Consider the following 22,927-nt stretch of genomic DNA (forward strand, 5'->3'; position numbering starts at 1 on the left):
TCCACCTGCGTTGGGTCTTCATCTCACCTGAGGCCTCCCGCCTTTGATCCTTGCTGCAGTAACAGAGGAAGGCAGTTGGCACCAAAGAGAAGTTCCGCCCCTTGGGGTTTCTTATTCGTTGCCCCAGCGGCCTCACAGCTGATTGGCTGCAGGACATAAGTGGCGCGTGGACGCTGTCACCTTGTGCTGGCGGCCTTCAGCTCTGAGGTGCTCTCAGACCAGGCATCCATGGAGCTGGGGACGCAGCTGCCTGGAGGAACCTTGAGTCCCGCGGTCAGCGCGGTGAGTCCTGGGCTTCCGGCTCTCCAGGCTGGTCCAAACGGGCCTCAGCTGGTCCGTCCTCGCAGTCCCTCCCTCTGCTCAGTTTCTGGGGTCCCTGAGGGGTCGGTCGCGCTCTGTGCTGGGCTGCTGGACTTCTGCCCCAGTGCACAGGGTGCGTGGGCGCCCGTGGAACTCCTGTGCAGACCCCGGTCAGGGTCCTTGCCAGACTCGGCATTGGACCTGCAGCCCAGGCCTCCTGCGCGGTTCCCCATGGCCCTGGCTGGGAGTTTGCTCAGTCTTGGCGCGAGGGGCAGTGCAGGACGAAACTGAGGCCCCCTGAGAGGCCTCGGGGAGGCCGCAGAGACCGCACCTGTGAGGGCCAGGGAGCACCTGAGAAGGCGTCAGGTGCGGGAGCCGGCCCACCTGTGGGGGCTAAGCTGAGGGCACACCTGGTGATTCCGTCTGCTGTTTGTCCCCATCAGCGCCTACGTTGGTGGCAGAAGTTCAGAGTTGGGATTTGGAGAGTTTGGGAAATCATCCCCATCTATATTATGAAGGAAGAAGGCGGAAAGAATCAAACGTTGGGGAGATTAGTGCTTGAGGAGCTCACTGACCTATTTGGGTTAATTAACATGGTGCTTTGTAGTTCTACAGTTTCCCCAGAGGGTGGATGGCTTTTAAGAGATTAGGCATGATCCTCATCTGCTTCAGTGAGTTCAGAGTGGAGCCGCCTTCGGAGCCATTTCTGGGGTATTTTATTTGGACATGAAGGACATTGAAGAGGAACTAGACTCAATCCTCATTGCCAAAAGGACAAACAGATTCAGAAGACATGACAGTTGATGTTAAATAAAGCATGAACCTGTTTAGGAATTCATACAAAAGATTGTTTCAATTTTTAAAAATCCAACAATGGACAGAAAAGTCAGTGATACTGCAGGTCACTCTAGCATGCGGAATTCTAACTGTTTGCCACCTGGTGAGGGGAGACAGCAAGGGAGATGTAAGGACTGCAGCGCCAGCCCCTTAGGTGACTTTGGAGAGGTGATTTGGTCTGTGTTGTGGTCCAGTTACCCCTGAGTTGGGATGGGGTTTATGCAAATGGTGTGCATAACTCACAAGTTTTCTTGATAAAAACTAGGTGGTTTGCAGTCCTTGAAACCAGCATCCTGTGAACCTTTTTTGTGACTGGCTATGAAATATATAGTCCCCGCATTCCCCCCACTGCTCTCCAAACTGCCTCCCATCACCTGGGGACATACGCCATTGGCTGTTGGCATGGACTAGGGCTTAGTCAACTCTTGTTGCATTAAGCACCATTGGGACATGTGCTTGTCAACAATACCTGCACACTGATGGAAAACAGCTACTGTTTATTATCACTCTGCAGTCCACAGGTTGACCACCTCTTCTGCTGGGTGGGGGCTTCCTGGGCTGGGATGGCCTCTTGCCATGTGTGACGACTGCCAGCTTCCATTTGAGACATCAGGAACAACTGGTAACCAGCAGGCTAGCCAGGCTAATGTGAGTTTTTATATAATTTTCTTTGTATCTCATTCAGGGAATTAATGCTGTAAGATTCAAATTAGTTGTAGCTTCATTTCTGCTAAGAAATTGTATACCTGTGGGAAACAAGCCCACCTACCTACCAAAGAATGGGCTCAGAAAAATAAAGGAGACATAAAGCAAGTGTTTTATGGATTCCTGATCCTGAGAGCAGTGACCAGCCTGTGGAAATAGGCCCCACCCTCAAAAATTCAGCTTTTTGTCCTTGCCATGCAGTGGTCCCTTTCCCCTGCTCCTCATTGGCTGAATGAAATGGGGGGTGGAATCTAAACCCAGATGGCCCCCATGGTGGGGTGGGGTAACAGATGAGTGGGTACCCAGACCAGTTGCTGGGCAGACAGGAGAAGGGGGCAGAGGGGCCATGTGGTAGTGATGGCAAGGCTTGCACAGTTCCAGAAACTGAGACCCTGGAGTGTTTTGTAAGGAGCACCTGGTGACTGCAGATTACAGCATGGCTGAAGGTAACAAAGATACTCAGTGGTGAGTGGGGCAAAGTTTGTGAAGAAAGCTCAGCAGGGGGCTGATTTTTGGGTCTTTGCAACTCTGTGTCCTTTGTGTTACTGAGGCCTGGTATCTTCGGCACACTAAGGCTAAGTCTTTTATGAAAATAAACCTGAGCCATTTATCACAATATCACAGGCTACATCTATTATGGATTTTAAAAAAGATTTATTTATTATTTTGAAGTCAGACTCAACACAGAGAGAGGGAGAGTCTGAGAGAAGGATCTTCCAGCTGCTGGTTCAATCCCCAGGTGGGGTCAATGGCCACTGCTGGGCAGGCTGAAGCCAGGAGCTGGGAGCTTATTCCAGATCTTCCACTTGGGTGGCAGGGGCCAAGTACTTGGGTCCATCTTTTGCTGCTTCAGTTCATGAGCAGAGATCTGGGTCAGAATTGGAGCAGCCAGGACCAGAGCATGTGCCCATATAGAATGCTGGCATCCCAAGCGGCAGCTTTACCTGCTATGCAATAATGGCAGCCCCTGATACATTCTTATTGTAGCATTTGCTATGCAGGAAAGTTAATTTAATTGGCCTTTGACTCTGCTGTATTAAACATCAAAAACTAAAGCAATCCATGCTAGGGTCTCTGATTCCCATTCTCATTTATTTAGGTATTTATTTTACAGAATCATTTATTTCTTTGAAAGTCAAGTTACAGAGAGAGAGATAGAGGTCTTCCATCCTCTGATTCATTCCCCAAATGGCCACAATGGCTGGAGATGCACCAATCCGAAGCCAGGAGCCAGGAGCTTCATCTGAGTCTCCCGCATGGGTGCAGAGGCCCAAACACTTGGGGCCATCTTCTACTGCTTTCCCAGGCCATAGCAGAAAGTTGGGTTGGAAGTGGAGCAGCTGAATCTCAAATCAGCACCCATGTGTGATGCTGGCACTGTAGGCGGAGGTTAACCCACTGTGCATCAGCCATGGGCCCCCCCCCTTCTCATTTAAAATGCATGTTTAGCAAAGATGGCAGATTAAACTTTTCCAGGGTTCAGAGCCCACCAGGGAAATTTGTTCTTTTTGAAGAACTTCCTCTCCACTGTGCTTGTGGTGCAGCCTTCCCAGGGGCTGCTGTCTCATGCCCTCAGCCACCTGGCCACCAACTGGGGACCATAAGTGCAGGTGAAGCTGGAGGGAGAGCACACAGCGCAAGTGTTCCCAGCTGGGAAGATCCTGCCTGTGGCCCAGCATGGCCTCAGGGCATCTTTTGAATTCAGGAAGCAACTAGCAGCATCAAAGCTACTGAGCCCCTGTGCCTCTGGCTGAGCTCTGGCTGATCAGGCATTGCAGGCAAAGGGACCTGAGCTCCTCACCCTGCCCTCGAGGACACACCACCCACAAAGGTGCATTGCCAGTTGGAAATGAATGGTGCCCCGTGAGAGTGATGATGGGGCCTCCTGAGACCCAGCACTGTCCTGTCCAGTGCTGTGCTGGCACCAAGAGTGAGGCCCCTGGTTAAGTGACCCCAGGCAGCAAGAGAAGCCCCCATCTCAGCTGCAGTGTCCATGGTGCAGGAAGGAGTGGTGACAGGGTCCACAGTAGGACTGATTGGGGTGGGGCACAGATGCAAACACCTGCTTGGATCCTGCACCAGTGAGGGTGGAACAGACCCCAGAAGGATTACAGGTGTGTGCAGGTCCCTGTCCTTGCTCATTTCTAGCACTACTCAGAGCACAGAGGGGTCTTCAACCTGTGTGGGGGATGGGGCCAAACAAGTCTTTTCTTTGACGTTGCTGTCCTGGGGAGAGGGCTTCATTCCTTTAGTGCACATGGGCCTGAGAGGCCTGTGAGGCACTTGGGTCCAGATCCCTGGAAGTGCAGGGCCCATGCGAGGCAGAGACCCTGGATCCTGGCCAGTGTGTAGGGCTCCATCACCCAGCCAACCCTCCTCATGGAGGGTGGGCATGGAGGAGAGTGGGCTAAGGACAGAGGGGTGAGGAAGACCAGCTCTGGGGTCTGCTTTCTGCCTGGAATTACCTGAGAAGTGAGAAGCCCAGAGGTGTTGACTGGTCAGCACTTGATGTGCTGGCGACCTGCCGATTAACCAAGCCCAGGTGCTTCCTGGGCAGTGAAGGTGTGAGGACCCAGGTCTATGTCTCCTTGCCTGGAAAATAAAACTGGACTCTGCCCAGGCTCCACAGGGTTCCTGCCTGTAGGGATGGAGCATACCTGAGGTGCTGTCCCATCTCAGGTGCACAGAAGGACGATGGTCCCATGGTCAGCAAATTCCTAGCTCACAGGTGAGGCCCTTGGACAGGTGTGTGAAGGGCCAGTGGACTTGGCACCTGGGTACCCTGTCCTTCCCACACTAACTCCACACCTGTCCTGGAGCCACCTGTGACCAGGACGTTCCCTCGTGACCTCCTTTGAGTTCATAGGGACAAGCTGCCGTTGATCTGCAGGACTACATGGAAGGACACTTCTGTATGCAGCTCCTCATGGGAGAGTGAACAGCGGGGGACACCTCACAAGGTGGCAGGGGCAGGAGCCTGCAGCTCTCTCCACATGGAGTCAGAGCTCAGAGTCCCACATCAGCAGCATTGCAAAGGAGAGGAAGAGCCATAACCTGAGCCCTCCCAGTTGCCAGGCTATGCATGGTTAACTGCAGGCCCTGCCAGGCCACCCCAGCCGTGACTGATGTATCATGTACGTGAATGTCTGTCACCGTGCCGCTGTGATTTAAGATCTGCCACAGCCAAGAACTCAGTTCTTTGTACATATGCCAGGCAGCTCCTTGGTGCAATGCCTCACAGAGCCTGCTACGGACTGGCCTTGGCTCTCTCCAAGGTCAGCACAGGCACATGCTTCCCTGGCTGTTGGGACAACATGGTCCCAAGGCCTTCCTGGACCTTGAGTCTCTGGGTGCAATGTAACTAGCTCTCTAAGTGCCTGTGGACTGCACATGGGACCAGGTTGCCTCCACCCTGTTATTCATGGAGTGAGGCTGCTCACCAGCTGTTGATGCTTGATTCAGAAAATAAACAAGATGTTTTTGAGGCTTGCACTCATCAATGTTTGTTAAAAGCATCCTGGGGGTCAGTGTTGTGGCATAGCGGGTAAAGCCAGCAACTGCAGTGCTGGCATCACACATGGGTGCCAGTTCATGTCCTAGCTGCTCCAATTCTGATCCAACTCCCTGCTAATGGCCTGGGTAAAGCAGTGTAGGATATACCCATGTGATCCAGCAGATGGAAGATGTCTCTGATTTTCAAATACATCAATGTTTGTTAAAGCATCTCAGGCCAGGAGGTGGTGCTGTGGCATAGTGGGTAAAGGCACCACCAGCAGTGCTGGCATCCCATATGGGTCTGGGCTGCTCTGCTTCCCAACGGGCTCTCTGCTATGGTCTGGGAAAGTAGTAGAAGATGACACAAAGCTTGGGCCCCTGTATCCACATGGTAGACCCGGAAGCTCCAGGCTCCTGTCTTCGGATCAGCCCAGCTCTGGCCTTTGCAGCCATCTGGGCAGTGAACCAGTGGATGGAAGACCTCTTTCTGACTCTGGCTCTACCTCTTTGAAATAAAATAAATCTTAAAAAAACCAAAAAACAAAAAACAAAAATCGGAGCAGGGGCCTGGACCAGCATGAACAAGTGGCAATGTCAGTATACCTGAGGCAGCTCTAGCACAGCTGTGGGTAAAGCAGAGAGGGCCCTTTCTTGATATGCTGACCTCGTGTTTCGTTGGGCTTGTCTTGCAAGGATAACTTTGGGATCCCAGAACTTCAGTCTGCAATCACAGCTTCACTCCTCTGGGATCACGGCCCCACTTCTATGGACCCAGTGCATGCATGAAACTCTCTGATGTCAAGAGCCAGGTGCCCCAGTTTCCTGCAGGCCCTATATTTCCTAGGTCCTTCCACTGTTTGCCTTTAGTAAACGAGGGGAACCTGATGATCCCTGCAGCCTTTGCATGTACTTTAGGCCTGCGGCCCACACAGCCCGCGGAGCTCTAAGAGGCCCATGCTGGCCCTGCAGGATTCCCTGCTGCGTGGCCGGGCAGGGTCTGGGCAGCAGAACCCGGGGCACAGCTGCAGGTGCTGAGCTGGGCCTGTCCAGGAAGGGGTGCGGGTTCGCAGGCTTTGGGATCAGGAGCGCGGGCCCAGGCTGGACCTGTGTTGAGTACACCCGCGTTCATCACACCAGTGATCGGTCTGGGCTGGCAATGTCTACACCGCGCTTTATAACTGTTCACGGTTACATCCGTGCTCCTCTATGTCCTCGCTGTCTGGGTCTGTAGTCCGTCTTCAGCTGCGTGTCTTCGTCGGTTCACACCTCAGGCTCAGCTGCCTGGGGACTCACAGGCCCGGAGGACGGCTTAGGAAAAGGACAAGTCCCGCCCCTCCGGGGCTCCGATTGGTCGGGCCTGGCGGGGCCAGCAGCGGTGGCGGCCGATTGGCTGCGGTACGCAGCCCGCGCATAGACGCCGTGGCCTCACCCTGGTGTCCGTTGTCTGTGGGCCGCAGGGTAGAGGCGCCCCGAGAGTGGGGGGCTCAGCGCCCACGAAGAGCCTGGAGGAGGAAGGACGTGGTCCGCCCCGCCTCGGTGGTCAGCGCGGTCAGCGCGGTCAGCGCGGTGAGTCTTGAGCTCCCGCCTCGGGGCCTGCTCCCTCGGCCCTCAGGCGTCAGGCCGCGGATTCCGACCTCCCCTCGTTTCTGGGATCCCCGACTGTCCTCTTCCCCCCGCGGCATCGGCTGCCGGGCTTGTGGCCCTGTGTCCGTGGGCCTCTAGGACCCCCGCGGGGAACCCGGGCCTGCCTCTTCCCGGGCTCCAAGCCGCACCCGAGGGCCGAGGGCGTCCTGCGTGGTCCTTGTGGCGGGGAGAGCAAGGCGGGGCTTGTCTGGGAGTGGGACCCAGGTCACTAGGGGACCTCACCGGGGCCTTGTCCTGCCTGTGGAGACCGCACCTGCGAGGCCCTTGGGTGAATGTTCCCCTTCAGGGCTTGGCCCGCTCTGAAGGCGCACCTGGAGCCCCTGGGGACCCCTGTCTGCTAGGTTTGTCTGGGGCACATGTTGGGGTTTAGACAGTTTGTGAAATCACTCCGTTCTCCATGCCTGTTAGGTCTGGAATAGCTCTGGGCTCTGGCCTTCTGTAGCCCCAGAGAGGAGAGACAGGAAAAGGAGAGGGAGACAGACCTCAACAGAGACAGGTTGCTTTATTGGCGGCAGGGAGGTTGCCGACAGTCTGTTCTTGAGACAGCCTGCGCTCAGGGCACATTTGGGACTCAGGTTTCTCTGGTTAGTAGGGAATTTGCCACTGTGGTGGGGGCGCGGTGTAGAAGGCAGTTGGCAGAAGAGGAGGGGGCTCTGTGAAGTCTCTGGAATTGCCCTCTTCTGTTTCTGGCAGCTTATCTGTTTTGTCACTTGCATTGCAAGGAGTTGAGAAGGCCCCAAGGGTCTCCACAAAAGGGAGTAAGTGGGGTGGGGAGAGGGGGAGGAGGAAGAAAGGGAGGAGCGGAAAAGTGCAACATGTCCTTCAGTTTCTAAATAAAAAGTCGGAAAATAGGAAACGTAAAGGAGATTAAAATCTTCAGGTGCTGTTACCTGTTTGGGTTAATTGAAATGGTCTTTGTCACTTTGCTCATTTGTTGTCAGAGGATGGTGTGCCTTTTAGGAGAATCGGAATGATCTGCATGTGACTTCCAGTGAATTCAGAACCAAGCCTTTGTCTGAACTCTTTCCAGGACCATTTTATTCGGACCTGAGGGAAATTGTGGAGGAGGTAGACTTAATTCTCATTTTAGAAATGATGAAAAGGTTCAGAAAACACGATACTTGGTGTTTAATAAAGCATGAAATTGTTTTTATAAATTTATATAAAGAGATTTCTTCTGTTTCACTTAAAAATAATTGGCAAAAATATTAATAATGTTACAGGTCACTATAGTTGAGTTGATTTATTGTCTTGGTCATATAGGTTGTATTTTCAGGGTCATAACGCACACGCACACACACACACACACACTTTCCCATATCTTTTAGCTGTGTTTTCCCTGTTTTGTTTGTTTTTCCCTGAGGATTTAGGACCCACTTTAACCTGCTGTCACACAAATGCTTTTTTTTTCCTGTGACCATCTTATCCTTTCCATTTTTCTATTGAATTTTTTTTTTCTGTTTAGTCTGTAATTCAGAGAGATTAGCTATTTTAACAGGATAATTAATATTACTTCTTACTCGTCTATGACATTCTTAAATTCACATTTACTATGCAGGAATATTGTTATACAATTGAGTTTATAGCTTTTTTATTTTATAACAATTAGGTTTATATCTTGGTCTTTTGACTCTGCAATGTTTAACATCAAGAAGACCAAAAACAGTCCCTCCAGTGGCTTCTAATTTTTTATTTCGTTGTTGTAGATTTAAGTCTTTGATGCAAATAGAATTTATTCTGTTGTAAGATTAGAGGTATCCATCTTGCTTTGTGTTTCTACCCCTTTCTTCCTTGGCTACTTAATTTGAATCTTTAAGCATTCATTAAATAATCGTGATAATGATCTCAATTATTCTGTACAACTTTGATTAGAGAAGAAATATAAAGATATTTCTTTCATTGTTTTCTTTGGGTATTTGAGCTCATGACCTCAAGGAGACACAGTGTCAATTGTCTAAGATGTGTGAGTTATATGAATATTAATGACATAGTCTGTGAAACATGCATCTTAACATTACTAAAGTATAATTGTTTGAAGAACTGCAGTTGATTCAGTGCTTTAAGTTCGTTACTTCATAATAATGATTAAAAATTATCTCTTTTGGGGAATGCTCGGGAATAGATGTACTTTATGCTCAGGAAAGTAAAGGGAAAGATAAAACATTCATTGTATTTTCTCTGGGTGTACTGTATATCAAGGTAACCAAATAGTTGTTAAGGGGAAATTTCTGTTTTATAAAATATATTTTATCCCCACTAATAGATGAAGAATGATGATTGAAAGAGGATAATACTGGCCGGCGCCATGGCTCAACAGGCTAATCCTCTGCCTAGCGGTGCCGGCACACCAGGTTCTAGTCCCGGTCGGGGTGCCGGATTCTGTCCTGGTTGCCCCCCTTCCAGGCCAGCTCTCTGCTGTAGCCCGGGAGTGCAGTGGAGGATGGCCCAAGTGCTTGGGCCCTGCACCCCATGGGAGACCAGGAGAAGCACCTGGCTCCTGCCTTCGGATCAGCGCGGTGTGCCGGCCGCAGCGCACCGGTGTGGCAGCCATTGGAGGGTGAACTAACGGTAAAAGGAAGACCTTTCTCTCTCTCTCTCTGTTTCTCTCTCTCACTGTCCACTCTGCCTGTCAAAAAAAAAAAAAAAAAAGGAGGATAATACGTATTCTATCCTAGCTAGTAAGTGAGGCAGGGTGGTAGAATGATTATATCATGATTTTCCAGCTCCTAGTGAGGGAATGTGTAGAATCGAGAGACAATGATCATCAGAGATTGTGAAAATATCTAAAGGAAGAACAGGCAAAAGTAATTTACTTCTTGGTGGAAGCACCAATTGCACATTTCCTGCCAAAGAACCAAACCTGAACAGGATAGAAATTCTTAAAGTCCAGAGGATGGAGGAACCTGGGGTTGTGGTTAACAAAATTCTGTTTGTTGGAAACTCTGTGTAATTAAAAATCACTTGTTTTCATCAAAATAAATTTTAGAAAAAGGAAAAAGAGTAGAAACCTAGGAATTACAAGCGACTTAGAAATTTAAGGCTGTAAACATTGTATTGACTAATTGCTATGATGGCCTGTGTTTAGACCCAGATAATACAGCTATAAAGATTTTAGGAGACAATTGAGAAAATGTAAATGCCAATTAGATACTTGATAATTTGGGATTATTAAGGAAATTAAAGGTGACACTAGTAATGTGGTTATGTTTATAAAGGTTCTTTGCTTTGCAAAAAGTATTTAGAAGTACATTTACAGATGAAATGATACTAAGTATGGGATTTGCTTCAAATAATTTGGGGTGTGTAGTTTCTTGGGTTTCTGAGCCTGGGTGGGTATTATTTAAAATAGAGTTGGTCATGAGTTAATCATTGTAAGCAGAGTGTTTCCGGATTCTATTGTATTTACTTTGATGACAGTAGAATTTAGGATATGTTCTAAAATTTCTGTAATTAAAAAAAAGATCTAGAATTTTGCAAGTGCTAGACATAAAAAACATTAATGCAGTATGAGTTATCCAGATGTCTGTATAACATTGCTGTGCGAGCACAGGTGTGTAAGGTGGCATTTGATGTAGCAGAGAAGTTGGAAGATGAAGCCTGGCTTCTGGGCCAGAAAGATCATTTGAGTGGCTTTTCCTGTGTTTTCAGGTAAAAGTAGGGTAAATGCAGTGGGTGTGGAGCTGTGGAGTTACAGAGCCTACTTAGTGATCCTTAGGTTTGGAAGTGATCTCTGCTTTTATGTGGAGGGTGACAGAGATGGAGCCTAGACTGATCTACCACTAGGAATTTCAGGGAATTATATCAGGGTTCAGAGGACTACAGGTTGGGGGTTATAGTTAAGGAAGTTGGAGGCCTTATCTGTGTGTGTGTGTGTGTGTTTCTAACTTGAATTAAGAATGTAAATCCTACTTCAGGGAGCGCCTGGGCGCTGCCCGCTGCCGCCTGCTCGCCTCGCTGCCAGCGGGCCCGGGGCCGCCGAACCGGCGAGCGCGCAGGCCAGGCCGAAGCTCTGGTGCTGGCGCGGCAGGGGTAGGTCTGTGGCCATGGGGGCGTCCGCCCGGCTGTTGCGCGCGGTGATCATGGGAGCTCCGGGCTCGGGCAAGGGCACCGTGTCTTCGCGTATCATCAAGCATTTCGAGCTGAAGCACCTCTCCAGTGGGGACCTGCTGCGACAGAACATGCTGCGAGGCACAGAAATTGGTGTGTTAGCCAAGCCTTTCATTGATCAAGGGAAGCTCATTCCAGATGATGTCATGACTCGGCTGGCCCTTCATGAGCTGAAAAATCTCCCTGAGCACAGCTGGCTGTTGGATGGTTTTCCAAGGACACTCCCACAGGCAGAAGCTCTGGACAGAACTTATCAGATAGACACCGTGATTAACCTGAACGTACCCTTTGAGGTCATTAAGCAACGCCTTACTGCTCGCTGGATTCACCCAGCCAGTGGCCGTGTCTACAACATTGAGTTCAACCCTCCCAAAACTGTGGGCATTGATGACCTGACCGGAGAGCCTCTCATTCAGCGTGAGGACGACAAGCCAGAGACGGTCATCAAGAGACTGAAGGCATACGAGGCTCAAACGGAGCCGGTCCTGGAATATTACCGGGAAAAAGGGGTGTTGGAAACGTTCTCTGGAACAGAAACCAATAAGATCTGGCCCAGCGTATATGCTTTCCTACACACAAAGATTCCAGAAACACACCAGAAGGACTCCGTCACTCCATGAGGAGAAACGCACATCACCAGGAAGAGAGCAGGAGCTGCTTGTGCTCACCTCCAGAAACCCCTCTGCCTAGGGCTCCAGCACGTGTGAATTCTTTGGAAATTGTGTCTTATGTCTAGTATTTTTGGGGGGATACTACTAAGGATGTGCCAAATGATCAAATAGAAAAGATTCATCTTTTATGACCCTCTAATATGTTTTATCCAGTTATCTTTTATAGGTTATTCAAGAACAGCAGGATGGCTAATCTTTTGAAAACCTGGGGAAAGCAAAAATGTGAAAGTCATTGATAGCAATCATTTTGTTTGATAAAGACAAGTATTTGATAAGATTTTCAGTTTTCTGGAAAAGTTTAGTCATTTCTGGCACCGTGGGACATGGTTTTGTGAGACATTCTATTAAATTATAGAAAAAAAAGCAACTGGAACTACAGTACAAGATGCAAATTCACTGATGCCTTTACACTAAGAAACTTACAAGTTAGCCAAATATGCTGTATCTATGTTGTTGGTAAGGATACCTTCCGTTTACTCAGAATTTCCAGTTTGCCATAAATATCTGTCAGCATAAGGGAAGATAGTACTTTAATATGACGCTTTCTTTTGAAAATATATGTCTTGAGGCATGATTTATGTCAGAAATTTGACATTATCAGTCCTTGGGTAAGCACCAAAGTTGAACCAGTTTTCAATGGAAAATGTAATAAAGTTTTACGTTTTCAACTATTACTCAGGTTAAGAAATTTGTTAAAGAAATCTATGTCCTTTCTGTTTTTGACCAAATGTGTGACCTGCCTTGATAAGTAACAAGTTACAGTAAAAAACAAGAAGAAACCCATGTTACTACGTAAAGTAGGGGTACTTTATCCTCTGGAAATAGGTTAGACATGCTTGGGTATGTTCTCTTGACCCAAGTAGCCTTCATAATTAGTAAGCAGGCACAGCCATAAAATGAATTAAATGATATGTTAAAAAGGACCGGGAAAATAACTGAGTGTTCCTGATTGAAGAAATCTCCTGGCATTCACAACCACCATATTTTAAGAGTGGAAAAAAAATCTCTGCTGATGTCATGTGAGCAGCCACTGTGAAATCTTAATCATTTTAGGCTCCTCACTGGGGCAACAAGGATGCACATGTGTGGACTGTGGCCTGGGAAGAGAAATGGATCATATGAGAAGTGGAGGAAAACCTGATCATATCTTCCCTGGGATACTCTGTATTTGACTTGGTGCTAAATGAAATGAAATAAGCCTTAGTACAAACTGGCATTAACTGCCTTTGCAAATCTGGTCCACTGTAGTCCACACATTTAAAATGTAAATGTCCGCAAGTGGTTCTTACATTTTGGGGGGGGGAATCTTACTTTTCTTTTCTTATGATTTTTTTTTTAAAAATTCACTGTCGATTTTTCCAAAAGGACCAAGGCTTTTAAAAAAGATTATAACAAATATCATCCTTTATAATACTTTCTATAGTGCCTTATTTGAATGTTACAATTATGTGCTTTCTAAAAATATTGTTAACTATTATGTTTATGAATATCACTAGGTTATCAGGCATACATTATTCTCTATTAGAATAAATGAAATATCAGCACTGTGGCTCTTACTTTGGACCTTTCACACAGCTTAGCTTATTTCACCCCACCTTCCTTTCCACTGCTCTGATATCCTTGGTGTGGCTGTGTTTTAATAAATGTTCTTGAAACAGAAAAAAAAAAGAATGTAAATTCTGGGCTAGTGCTGTGGAACAGTGGGTTAAAGCCCTGGCCTGAAGCCCTGGCACCCTTATATGGGCACTGGTTCTAGTCCCGGCTGTTCCTCTTCCAATCCTGCTCTCTACTATGGCCAGGAAAAGCAGTAGAAGATGGCCCAAGTCCTTGAGCCCCTGCACTGACATAGACCCAGAAGAAACTCCTGGCTGGTTCCTGGCTTCAGATCGGCATAGCTCCAGCCGTTGCGGGCATCTGGGGAGTGAACCAGTGGATAGAAGACTTCTCTGTCTCTACCTTCCTCTGTAATTCTGTCTTTCAAATAGATAAAAATAAATCTTTTTTTTTTTAAAAAAAAGAATGTAAATTCATTGAGACATTTCAACCATTGTTTAGAGAGCTCTCTGACTGGAGTCATTAAAGTCTGTCATAGTGAAAATGCATGTGCAGGATTTCAGTCATTTTATTCTCAACTTTGAACTTGAAAATTAGAACTCATGTGAAATGATCTGAGCAGATACAGATGTCCCATTTGGGAACTCAGTAGATGCTCCTAAATTACTTAAATAATTCCTTGTAAGAAACCCAGTTGCCGGTAGCCAATGTTTACCAAGTATGACTGTTGCAATGATTTTCCTCCATGATTTTCATAATGCTGCCCTCATAGGAGCTGTAAGAAGTGGGTATGGCTGCCATAATTTCAGGTGGAAGTTGGATAATTGGTCTACTCGGATGCCGTTTCAAGGAAGAAAAGAACTGTGTCTTCTGCCTCTGAAACCCAAGTCCTTTGCACCATGAACTGATGCCATTTCAAATTTAATGCTGTGCAATTTCTACCTTATGCCTTATAAATAAAATTGGGAGAAGAGGTGTGGAAAGGTAGAGATAAAGACTTTTTATGTGATGTCTGAAAACCAATTAGTATTCCTTTCATGGTTACATAAAGTAGTTGCATTCTCTGTGGATCCTGTTTTTGAAAACATAATTGTCAACCTGGTAGAAAAAATGATTACTGCTTTATTATATTCTTTGATTCCTAGGGAGTGTGAATATAGTCCTGTTTCCATGCTTGTTGGCTACTTCATTTCTTGTTTTCAGAATTGTTAGTTCCTATTCTTTGACCGTTTTCTGATGCCTTTTCTTTTCTTATTGATGTGTAAGACCTTTCCATCTTTATTTTTGTCACTTGTCATAGCCTTCAGAAATGTGTATCTTTCAAAGTAGTTGTGTTTTTGCCACTTTATCTATTTTCTAAACAGTTTTCATTTTGTGTATTTAATTTTATGATATTTTATACATTCAGATTCTGGGTTGTTTTGTATCCATTGTGGAATATAACTATCAGTATGGGTCTTATTTGTCTCATTATAACTGATATCTTGAATTTTCTATGATTTCATATCAGTATTATTACATGGTCTTTGCTTTTGTGTATAAATGTACTAACTCCAATACATTAACTTACCTTCCCTCGATGTAGCATCAGTTATTATGGAGGATATATGAGTGGAGTTAAGACCTAACTAACTCAATGTTAGTTAGAACTAACATTTGTGTGAATTACTATGTGGATGGTTGTGTGTGTGTGTGTGTGTGTGTTAAATGGTAAATGTCATTTAGAGATAGCTTGTGTTTAATACTGACCTTATCAATATGTTGTCAAAATGTGATGTTAACTCTTAAACACAAGGTTCACCTTACAGACGCACAGATATTTCTTTCTCCTCAGTGATTCTCAGTTTCTTATTACCAGTTTGTGACATTTTCTGAGACAGAACACATACACGGCATGCTTTCTAAACTAAGAAAGCAAGGATGCATGATTCCACTAAAGTTTGGTGGTGTTGTTCCGTGATTGTCTCATCCACAGAGTGCCTTCTATGCAGAGGTGCGAGTGCCCTGACAATGGGTCTCTGGCCGCAGGGGCCAGCCTGTGAGGAATGCGGTGTTCTCTGACCTTTCAGTGGTGTATAAGAGGGGTATCCCCAAGGCTTTCTCACCTGCCTGAGAGGGCTCTTTTTAATGAGCAGTCTTTTTCATGATTCATCCCTATGTTTTGACAGATCTTTTTTTTTATTTTAAAATCGTATATATTCACATATTGTGAACAACCAGTAGTGTTCATGGCAACGAATAAGTAGGTAAATGAAGAAAATGAAGTGCTTCCTCAGCCTTAGAAGAGGCCAACTGTGGGCCAAGGAGTGTCCATCCATGGCTCTTGAAACCATCCTGGGGCAGTGTGAGGGGGCAGGGAAAGTGTGGGTGCCACAGGGCCCATCTCTGTAGCCTGGGTGAGTGGGGTTTGACTCCTGCTGCTGCTGGTACGCAGCTTGTGACCTTTGATAATTTCTCTCAATAGTCTTTTTCCTTCATTTGGAAATTGAGGTTTATGTCTGTACTTACTTGGTAGAGTTGTTGTGAGCATTAAGTAATATAAAACATGTTGGGGGCTTGCTTGTTCACACAGTTTTCCAGTGCAGTTAACTAAGTAGATATTATTTCCCGTCTTCACTAACTGGATCTCTTACCAGAGGTCACTGGTCTACCCTTTATCATAAAATGTTCAGCTGTCTTCTGGATCTTTTCCTTTCCAGGTCACAGAAGAATTCACAGGATTTTATGTAGTCTAGACTTTCACAGTCTCACTGTCTAGTCTCATGCTGTGAAGGGGACTAAGTGATATCTCTGTTTATCAGCTGTGAAAAAAACTTGAGGCAACGTCTGTGAGCATTGCAGTCAGGAGATGAGGTCAATAAAAAACTGATAATTTTCGGGGGCAGCTCTGTGAACAGATAATATAAATAGTGGTTTAGGAATCCTTAGTCCAATACTCAGAAATCTTTAATGCTCCCAGATGAACACCAACATGATACCACAGCAGTGCAGTGCCATACTTCACCTTGTGTGACACAGGTCACAGTCAAAATGCAGTGTACTGAAGTATTGTGTGAAATTACTTTCAGGCTATGCCTATAAGGTGCCTATGAGATGTAGGTGAACTTCTTGTTAAGACTTGGGTGCTGTACTCTTGATATCTCATTATGTAAATACAAAAATTCCAAAATCTGCAAAGCTAGAAATGCTTGTGGTCCCAAGAGCTTCAGCCTGTACAGCTTGTAGTCAGTGCTGAGATGAAGGAACATGCAAGGTAATAATCCTGTCTGAGGTTGAGTCTTATTTGCTTTTTTGGCAGGAAAAGTTGCTGCTGGTGTAGCTGCTAAGTTTTTTTTTAATTTATTTGTTTATTTGAAAGAGTTACACAGAGAAGGAGAAGCAGAGAGAGAGAGAGGTCTTCCATCTGCTGGTTCATTTCCCAGTTGGCTGCATCAGCTGGAGCTGTGCCGATCTGAAGCCAGGAGCCAGGCGCCTCCTCTGGGTCTTCCCATGCAGGTGCAGGGTCACAAGCACATAGGCCATCCCCTACTGCTCTCCCAGGCCACAGCAGAGAGCTGGATCAGAAGTGGAGCAGCCAGGACATGAACCAGTGCCTATACAGGATGCCGGCACTGTGGGCAGTGGCTTTAACTGCTAGGCCAGAACGCTGTCCCTGTAGCTGCTATTTCTTTTAAAAATCTAGATGAAATTTACAGCAAAATTATTCATTCAAAATGTGCAATTCAGTGGTGTTTAGTACATTTACAGCGTTGTATAATGACCATCTCCATCATGTATTTTTTTTTAAGAATTATTTATTTTACTTGAAAGTCAGAATTACACAGAGAGAGAGAGAGAGACAGAGAATGGTGTTCTATCTGCTGCTTCACTCCCCAATTGGCTGCAACAGCCAGAGTTGTGCCTCTCCAAAGCCAGGTGCCAGGAGCTTCCTTTGGGTCTCCCACATGGGTACAGGGCCCCAAGGACTTAGGCCATCCTCCACTGCTTTCCCAGACCATAGCAGAGTGCTAGATTGGAAGTAGAGCAGCCAGGACTCAAACCAGTGCCCATGTGGGATGCTGGCACTGCAGGCAGTGGCTTTACCCGCTATGCCACAGCGCTGACCCCTCCATCATGTTCTTAATAGTTTTCCTCAGCCTAAAAGGAATCTTTATACCCATTAAGCAGTTGTTTCCTACCCAACTTTCCCCTGGTCCCTGGAGAAACCTTTTGGTAGTTAAGTATGTTAGTGGGGGATTTAGAAGATAGGAGAGATAGGAGGTAGGAGAGACTCAGGAAAGTGAATGGCAAAAAGAAACCATACAGGAGAGAAGTATGGAGTTAGGCAAGGGGCCAGTGGGTGTCAGCACCACTCTGTGTATTCTCAAAACTAAAAGAAGCTATTGGATAAGAAATAGGAAGGCAGGGGTGTAGGGAAGAATCTTGGAATGGCTAAAAATGGGCTTGCTCTAAGAGAGCTGGACTATGGCCTGCAGTTGCACAGGGGGATCGTGTGACAAAGTTCCGGTGGATTGCCATGGGAGTGCTGTGCAGGACAGATTTGAGGGGCTCAAGAGTGAAGGTGGATGAGTTGTGAAGCTGTGGCAGATAGCACAGGTACAGGTTCATGAGGCCTGAATCACTGCCTGCTGGAAGGAATGGAGAGGAGGGGGCCATTTAGAGTACAGGGTCCACTGAGGCCCAGCAAAGTTGTAACTCACCAAAGTCACACCAGTAGATGCGTGGTCAGGCCCCTGCCTGCTAGCCTGTGTGATTCTCACTAAGGCTCTGGGACATGGCAGTTAGGCTCCAAGGAGGGAAGAAAACATTACCTGCATTTTCCTATCAGCTAGCAATTTAGTGCTTCTCCTTAAATATACATTTCTAATAAACTTGGGTGAATATTTCAGTCTTTTGTTAGTGATGTTTGACACTACCCTTGAAAATTTAACTTACAAGTGTAATACTCCTAACTGGATTTTTAGTTTTATTCCCCCAATGTTTTATTGAGAAAAGTTGAAATGTACATCAAATGAGAAAGAATTGCTCAGTGACCTAGGAATCATCTGCTCACTATTGAAGTTCACAAGTTGTTAACCTGTTGTACTTGTTCTTCATATGTGAGTATATATATTAGCATATACTGGGTATATATACCTCTATGTTTACTGAATTTTGAAAGAGAGTTGTACCATTATGTTTCACAGAAGTACTTCAGGAGGTGTCCCCTAAAATAGCTACCAGGGGATAGTGGTATTTGAAACTAAGTTTTATCTAAGGATGAGGAAACTTCCCGGTGATGTGACTTGTGAAGATGAATCAGGTTGAAGGAATTGTGTTTTCCCATTCCCCAGACTTTTTTCCCTGGCATTTAACAGGTTCACCTTGTCTTTCAAACTTCAGTCATGTTAATGCACTGTTGTCTTAGCCATGAAATACCTGTGCTAATTGGTAATCTGCTTTTAAAACAACTGAAAATCATATAAATGTCCTGACCTTTGTTTAGAAAGGACACTGTAAGAGAGGTGCTGGTGGTCCTCAGAGCTCAGAGTGATGTCTGGTGTGAGCATCCCCAGGGAAGGAGCAGGAGTAAGGGGCTGTGGCAGGTGGGAAGAAGACATAGGTGAGAAAGCAGGGGGCTGGAGGCTGTGCCAGTGCTTGCATTCTGGTGGTCCTGTCACAAGGTTGAGCCAGGGACCGGAGCATTGGCACTGGCTCCAGTTGGGCCTTTGCTTTCATTTCTGATTCATGCCCCAAGCTGCACTGCTGCTGCCTCTGCTGCAGCCCGACGCTGCTGCTCAGGGACATTGGAAGGAACTCTCTGAAGATCGTGGGCATTTGGGGAGTTACCCCCAGGTGACTGTGCACTCGCTCACTCTCTCTCTCTCCTTCTCCTTTGTCTCTCTTTCTGTTTGCCTATTAAATTAAGAAAATAAAAAGTCCACATTGCATTCATTCTTTAAATATTTATTATATGCCATGACATGTATTTTCTAGAGAACACAAATCATTCTAATGAGTGAATTCTTTACATTATACATGAGAATAATTTGGACTTTTGTTTATGAATATAAAAATGTCACTTTTGAGTAATATATAGGTTTTAGAAATATTCGAAATATTGTCTATGCATGTGATTTAGATTACTAATGTGCCTAATGTGGTAGTTTGACTACTAAATTAATCTTCCAATTTAAAATATTGAATAATATCTTCATTATATTGGCTTGTTTCATTATGATTTTTGGAAAAATTAATGTTTTTGACAAAATTATTCTTGTAGTTTTATGTTTATAAATAAAAAGAGCTCGATTTTAAAAGCTCTGTTTTTTATTTTACTGTTACTGTCATTTAAGCAGAGATGTTCTGCACAGCATGATCAGGGATGACAAGCTGTGAAAAGATCTTGGTTTGAGCTCAGGGTGTGCTGCTGAAAAATACTGTATCATTTTTTAAAGATTCTTTTTTTTTTATTTGAAGGAATTACACAGAGAGGTAGAGAAGTGTATGTGTGGGGGGAAAGGTCTTCCATCCACTGGTTCACACCCCAAATGGCCATAGTGGCCAGAGCTGAGCCAATCTGAAATCAGGAATGAGGAGCTTCCTCTGAGTCTCCCACATGGGTTCAGGGGCCCAAGGACTTGGGCCATCTTCTGCTGCTTTTCCAGGCCATAGCAGAGAACTGGATCGGAAGTGGAGCAGCCAGGTCTCGCACTGTCGCCCAAATGTGATGCCAGCACTGCAGGCAGCAGCTTTACCCGCTACGCCACTGTGCCATCCCCAAGTTTTGAAACTTTTATGTTACAGCAACATTCAGATCCACTAATATTTGTGAAGTTGTTTCTGGCCCATCCCCATTTTTTGTCAGTCTTGGGCACTGTAATTATATCACCTTGCAGACTGCCCCACTGTGGATTAAGTGTTCACCCCAATTGGGGTTAATGTGTTTAGCACATTGCTAGCAGAGATTGAGAAACAGTTCTCTTTTGTCTAGAGATGTGAGATGTGAAGCTGGTAAATGTATTCATGGTCTGTTCCTCTGTACCTTTATCCAGGGAGCATTTGCATAGATGCTGCATGCCATGTACTTTCTTCCTTCATCTCCAATCTGCCTGCTGGGTCTGCGTGCTTTGAATGGTGTTATTTTAGGCCCATCAATCAGCTGAACCCAGGGCTGTGTCACCACCCGTGCTTTTCCTTGATGAACCTTGTATGGAACAGCCTGTCCATGACATGGTCTTCATCTGGCCAATACCTCCTCTGATATTGATACCTAGCATCAAACTGAGATACTGGGCTATGGAAATTGCCACTGGCTCAGAACTCATGACTTCTGGCTTCCTAGGCATTATGATTTGATGCTAAAACAGAAATAAGCTTCATTTCCAACTTCATCCTTCATTCTTCTCAAAATGCTCAACCTGTTATTGTAACTCAAATAATCCTACCAAAAATTGGGAGGTTTCAAAGGTTTCAGAAAACAGAGGGAGAGAGAGAGAGATCTCTTCATCAACTGGCTCACTCCCCAAATGGCTATGATGGCCGGAGCTGGTCCAGGCTGAAGCCAGGAGCCAGGAGCTTCTTCTGAGGCTCTCACATGGGTGCAGGGGCCCATTCACATGGGCCATGTTTCCCTGTATTCCCAGGGGCATTAGCAAGGAGCTGGATTGGAAGTGGAGCAGCTGGGACTGGGATGCAGTTTTACCCTCTACGCCACAGCGCCAGCCACAAGGTCCTGTTTCTTAAACTAGGGAAAGTGCCAGCTCCCTTTTTGTTTTTACTTTCTTTAAAGTTTATGTAATTTTTATTGCTTATACAACTTCTAAAGTAACATTGTTTTATTTTTAACATGTTAAACTTTTTAGAATTTCTCGATAGACTAGACGCTTAGAGTTTTCTATGCCAGAGTCTGTATACTCTTTGAGCTTTTAGACTACAGCCCTTGCTGAGAAATGCATTTCCTATTGGGATGTAGGTCATAATTTTCCATACTAGTCCCCAGGACTTTGAGTTTGGCAAGAAATAAGTCCATGATTATGTTTCACAGCACTGAAATTTCGCAGGTATACGTTAGGCTTTTGGTCATTTGATTTGCAGTTAGCAACAGGGATATTACCCAGGTGGGCTTCCTATCCAGGTAGGCGTATTGTAGTTACATGAGCCCTTCAATGCAAGACTTGGACTGGGTGTTTGGTACAGCTACTAAGAGGTCATTTTGGATGCCTCCATCCCTTATTCCCTTATCAGAGTGCCTGGGTTTGAGGTCCTGCTCTACTTCTGATTTCAGCTTGCTACCATTGTGCATTCTGGGAGGCAACCATTGATGGCTCACATAGTTGGGCTGTTGTCACCCACATGGGAGACCTGGATTGAGTTCCCCAGCTTCCAGCTTTGGTCTGACCAAGCCCTGGACAAATAAGTCATTTGGAGACTAAACTAGTAGTTAGGAGATTTGTCTCTCTTTCCCTCTCAAATACATAAAGTAAATAAATATTTTTCTTGAGATATATTTATTGAATTTAGCATTGTTAACCACATAGTGTATGGTATAAGCTGAACACCTGTAATCTGAAAATGTGAAATTTGAAACTCTGAGCTAGTAGTATTTATGTTCAGAGTATCTTGGAGCATTTTGTATTTCTTATTGTCATATTAGGGATGCCCAACCTGGAGTCCATGGGAATTTTCCAAAGTCAATAAAACTGTGATCTGAAACACTTCTCCCAAGCATTTCAGATAAGGGAGCCTCAGGCAGTGCTGCTTTTCAGTGTTCCTGGGGGATAACACAGTTACGTAGCAATACTTAGAAACTGATTCTTATGACATCATTTCCATTGCAAGTATGATTCCACAGCCAAACAAAGTTAAAAATGCTGTTGGAGTACTAGTTATAGCATTAATTCACTTTGAACAACACATTGAGGACAGAGATCCTACATGAGGAGTAAGTGCACAGTGACTCCTGTTGTTGACTTAACAAATTGACACTCTTGTATATGACATCAGTAATCACCCTAGGCTCCTGTCATGAGATGCCAAGGCTATGGAAGCCTTTTGAGTTCACTGACTCTGATCATATTTAGACAAGGTCATATCAAAGTGGAAGTTCTCTCCTCCATTCAGAGAAAGGTATCTCCTTCTTTGATGGCCCGTTCCTTCCACTGGGATCTCACGCGTGGATATCCTTCATTTAGGTCATTTTTTTTCCAGAGTGTCCTGGCTTTCCATGCCTGAAATACTCTCATGGGCTTTTCAGCCGGATCTGAATGCCTTAAGGGCTGATTCTGAGGCCAGAGTGCTGTTTAGGACATCCGCCATTCTGAGTCTGCTGTGCATCCCGCTTCCCATGTTGGATCATTCTCTTCCTTTTTTATTCTATCAGTTAGTATTATTCAGACACTAATCTTGTTTATGTGATCCATTTGACTCCTAGTCCTATCATTATGATAAATTGTGAACTGAAATTGATCACTAGGCATTAGTCTTAGTTTCGAATTTTAACTGTCACTTGGTAGCTATGTATGTTGGAAAGCAATCAAACTTCTCTGAGTTTCTTTCCCTTTATATGTGCTGTGGGGATCATCATAAAAATCTATCTGGATTATAGCTGGACTGTGTGAAGTGTACACTCATTA

At 45.6% G+C, this 22,927-nt stretch overlaps 1 protein-coding gene and 1 long non-coding RNA gene across 2 annotated transcripts in view; both read left to right on the forward strand.

The window, feature by feature from the left end:
- The first annotated feature begins 6,837 nt into the window (after positions 1-6,837).
- Positions 6,838-22,927, forward strand: part of LOC133769693 (uncharacterized) — a 110,010-nt gene continuing 93,920 nt past the window's right edge. Inside the window, exon 1 of the long non-coding RNA XR_009867224.1 lies at positions 6,838-6,903. This is a non-coding gene — a long non-coding RNA (uncharacterized LOC133769693). The remainder of the gene's footprint in view (positions 6,904-22,927) is intronic.
- LOC133769692 (GTP:AMP phosphotransferase AK3, mitochondrial-like) lies at positions 11,005-12,131 on the forward strand. Its single transcript, XM_062204887.1, has one exon. It carries the CDS (start codon positions 11,025-11,027, stop codon positions 11,706-11,708), a length of 684 nt encoding a protein of 227 aa, XP_062060871.1. The 5' UTR covers positions 11,005-11,024; the 3' UTR covers positions 11,709-12,131.

The sequence above is a fragment of the Lepus europaeus genome, chromosome 11 (genome assembly GCF_033115175.1).
Source record: "Lepus europaeus isolate LE1 chromosome 11, mLepTim1.pri, whole genome shotgun sequence".
Classification (NCBI taxonomy): domain Eukaryota; kingdom Metazoa; phylum Chordata; class Mammalia; order Lagomorpha; family Leporidae; genus Lepus; species Lepus europaeus.

What these genes read in the sequence shown, in the direction of transcription:
- LOC133769692 (XM_062204887.1), top strand. Translation starts at nt 11,025, where the DNA reads ATGGGGGCGTCCGCCCGGCTGTTGCGCGCGGTGATCATGGGAGCTCCG.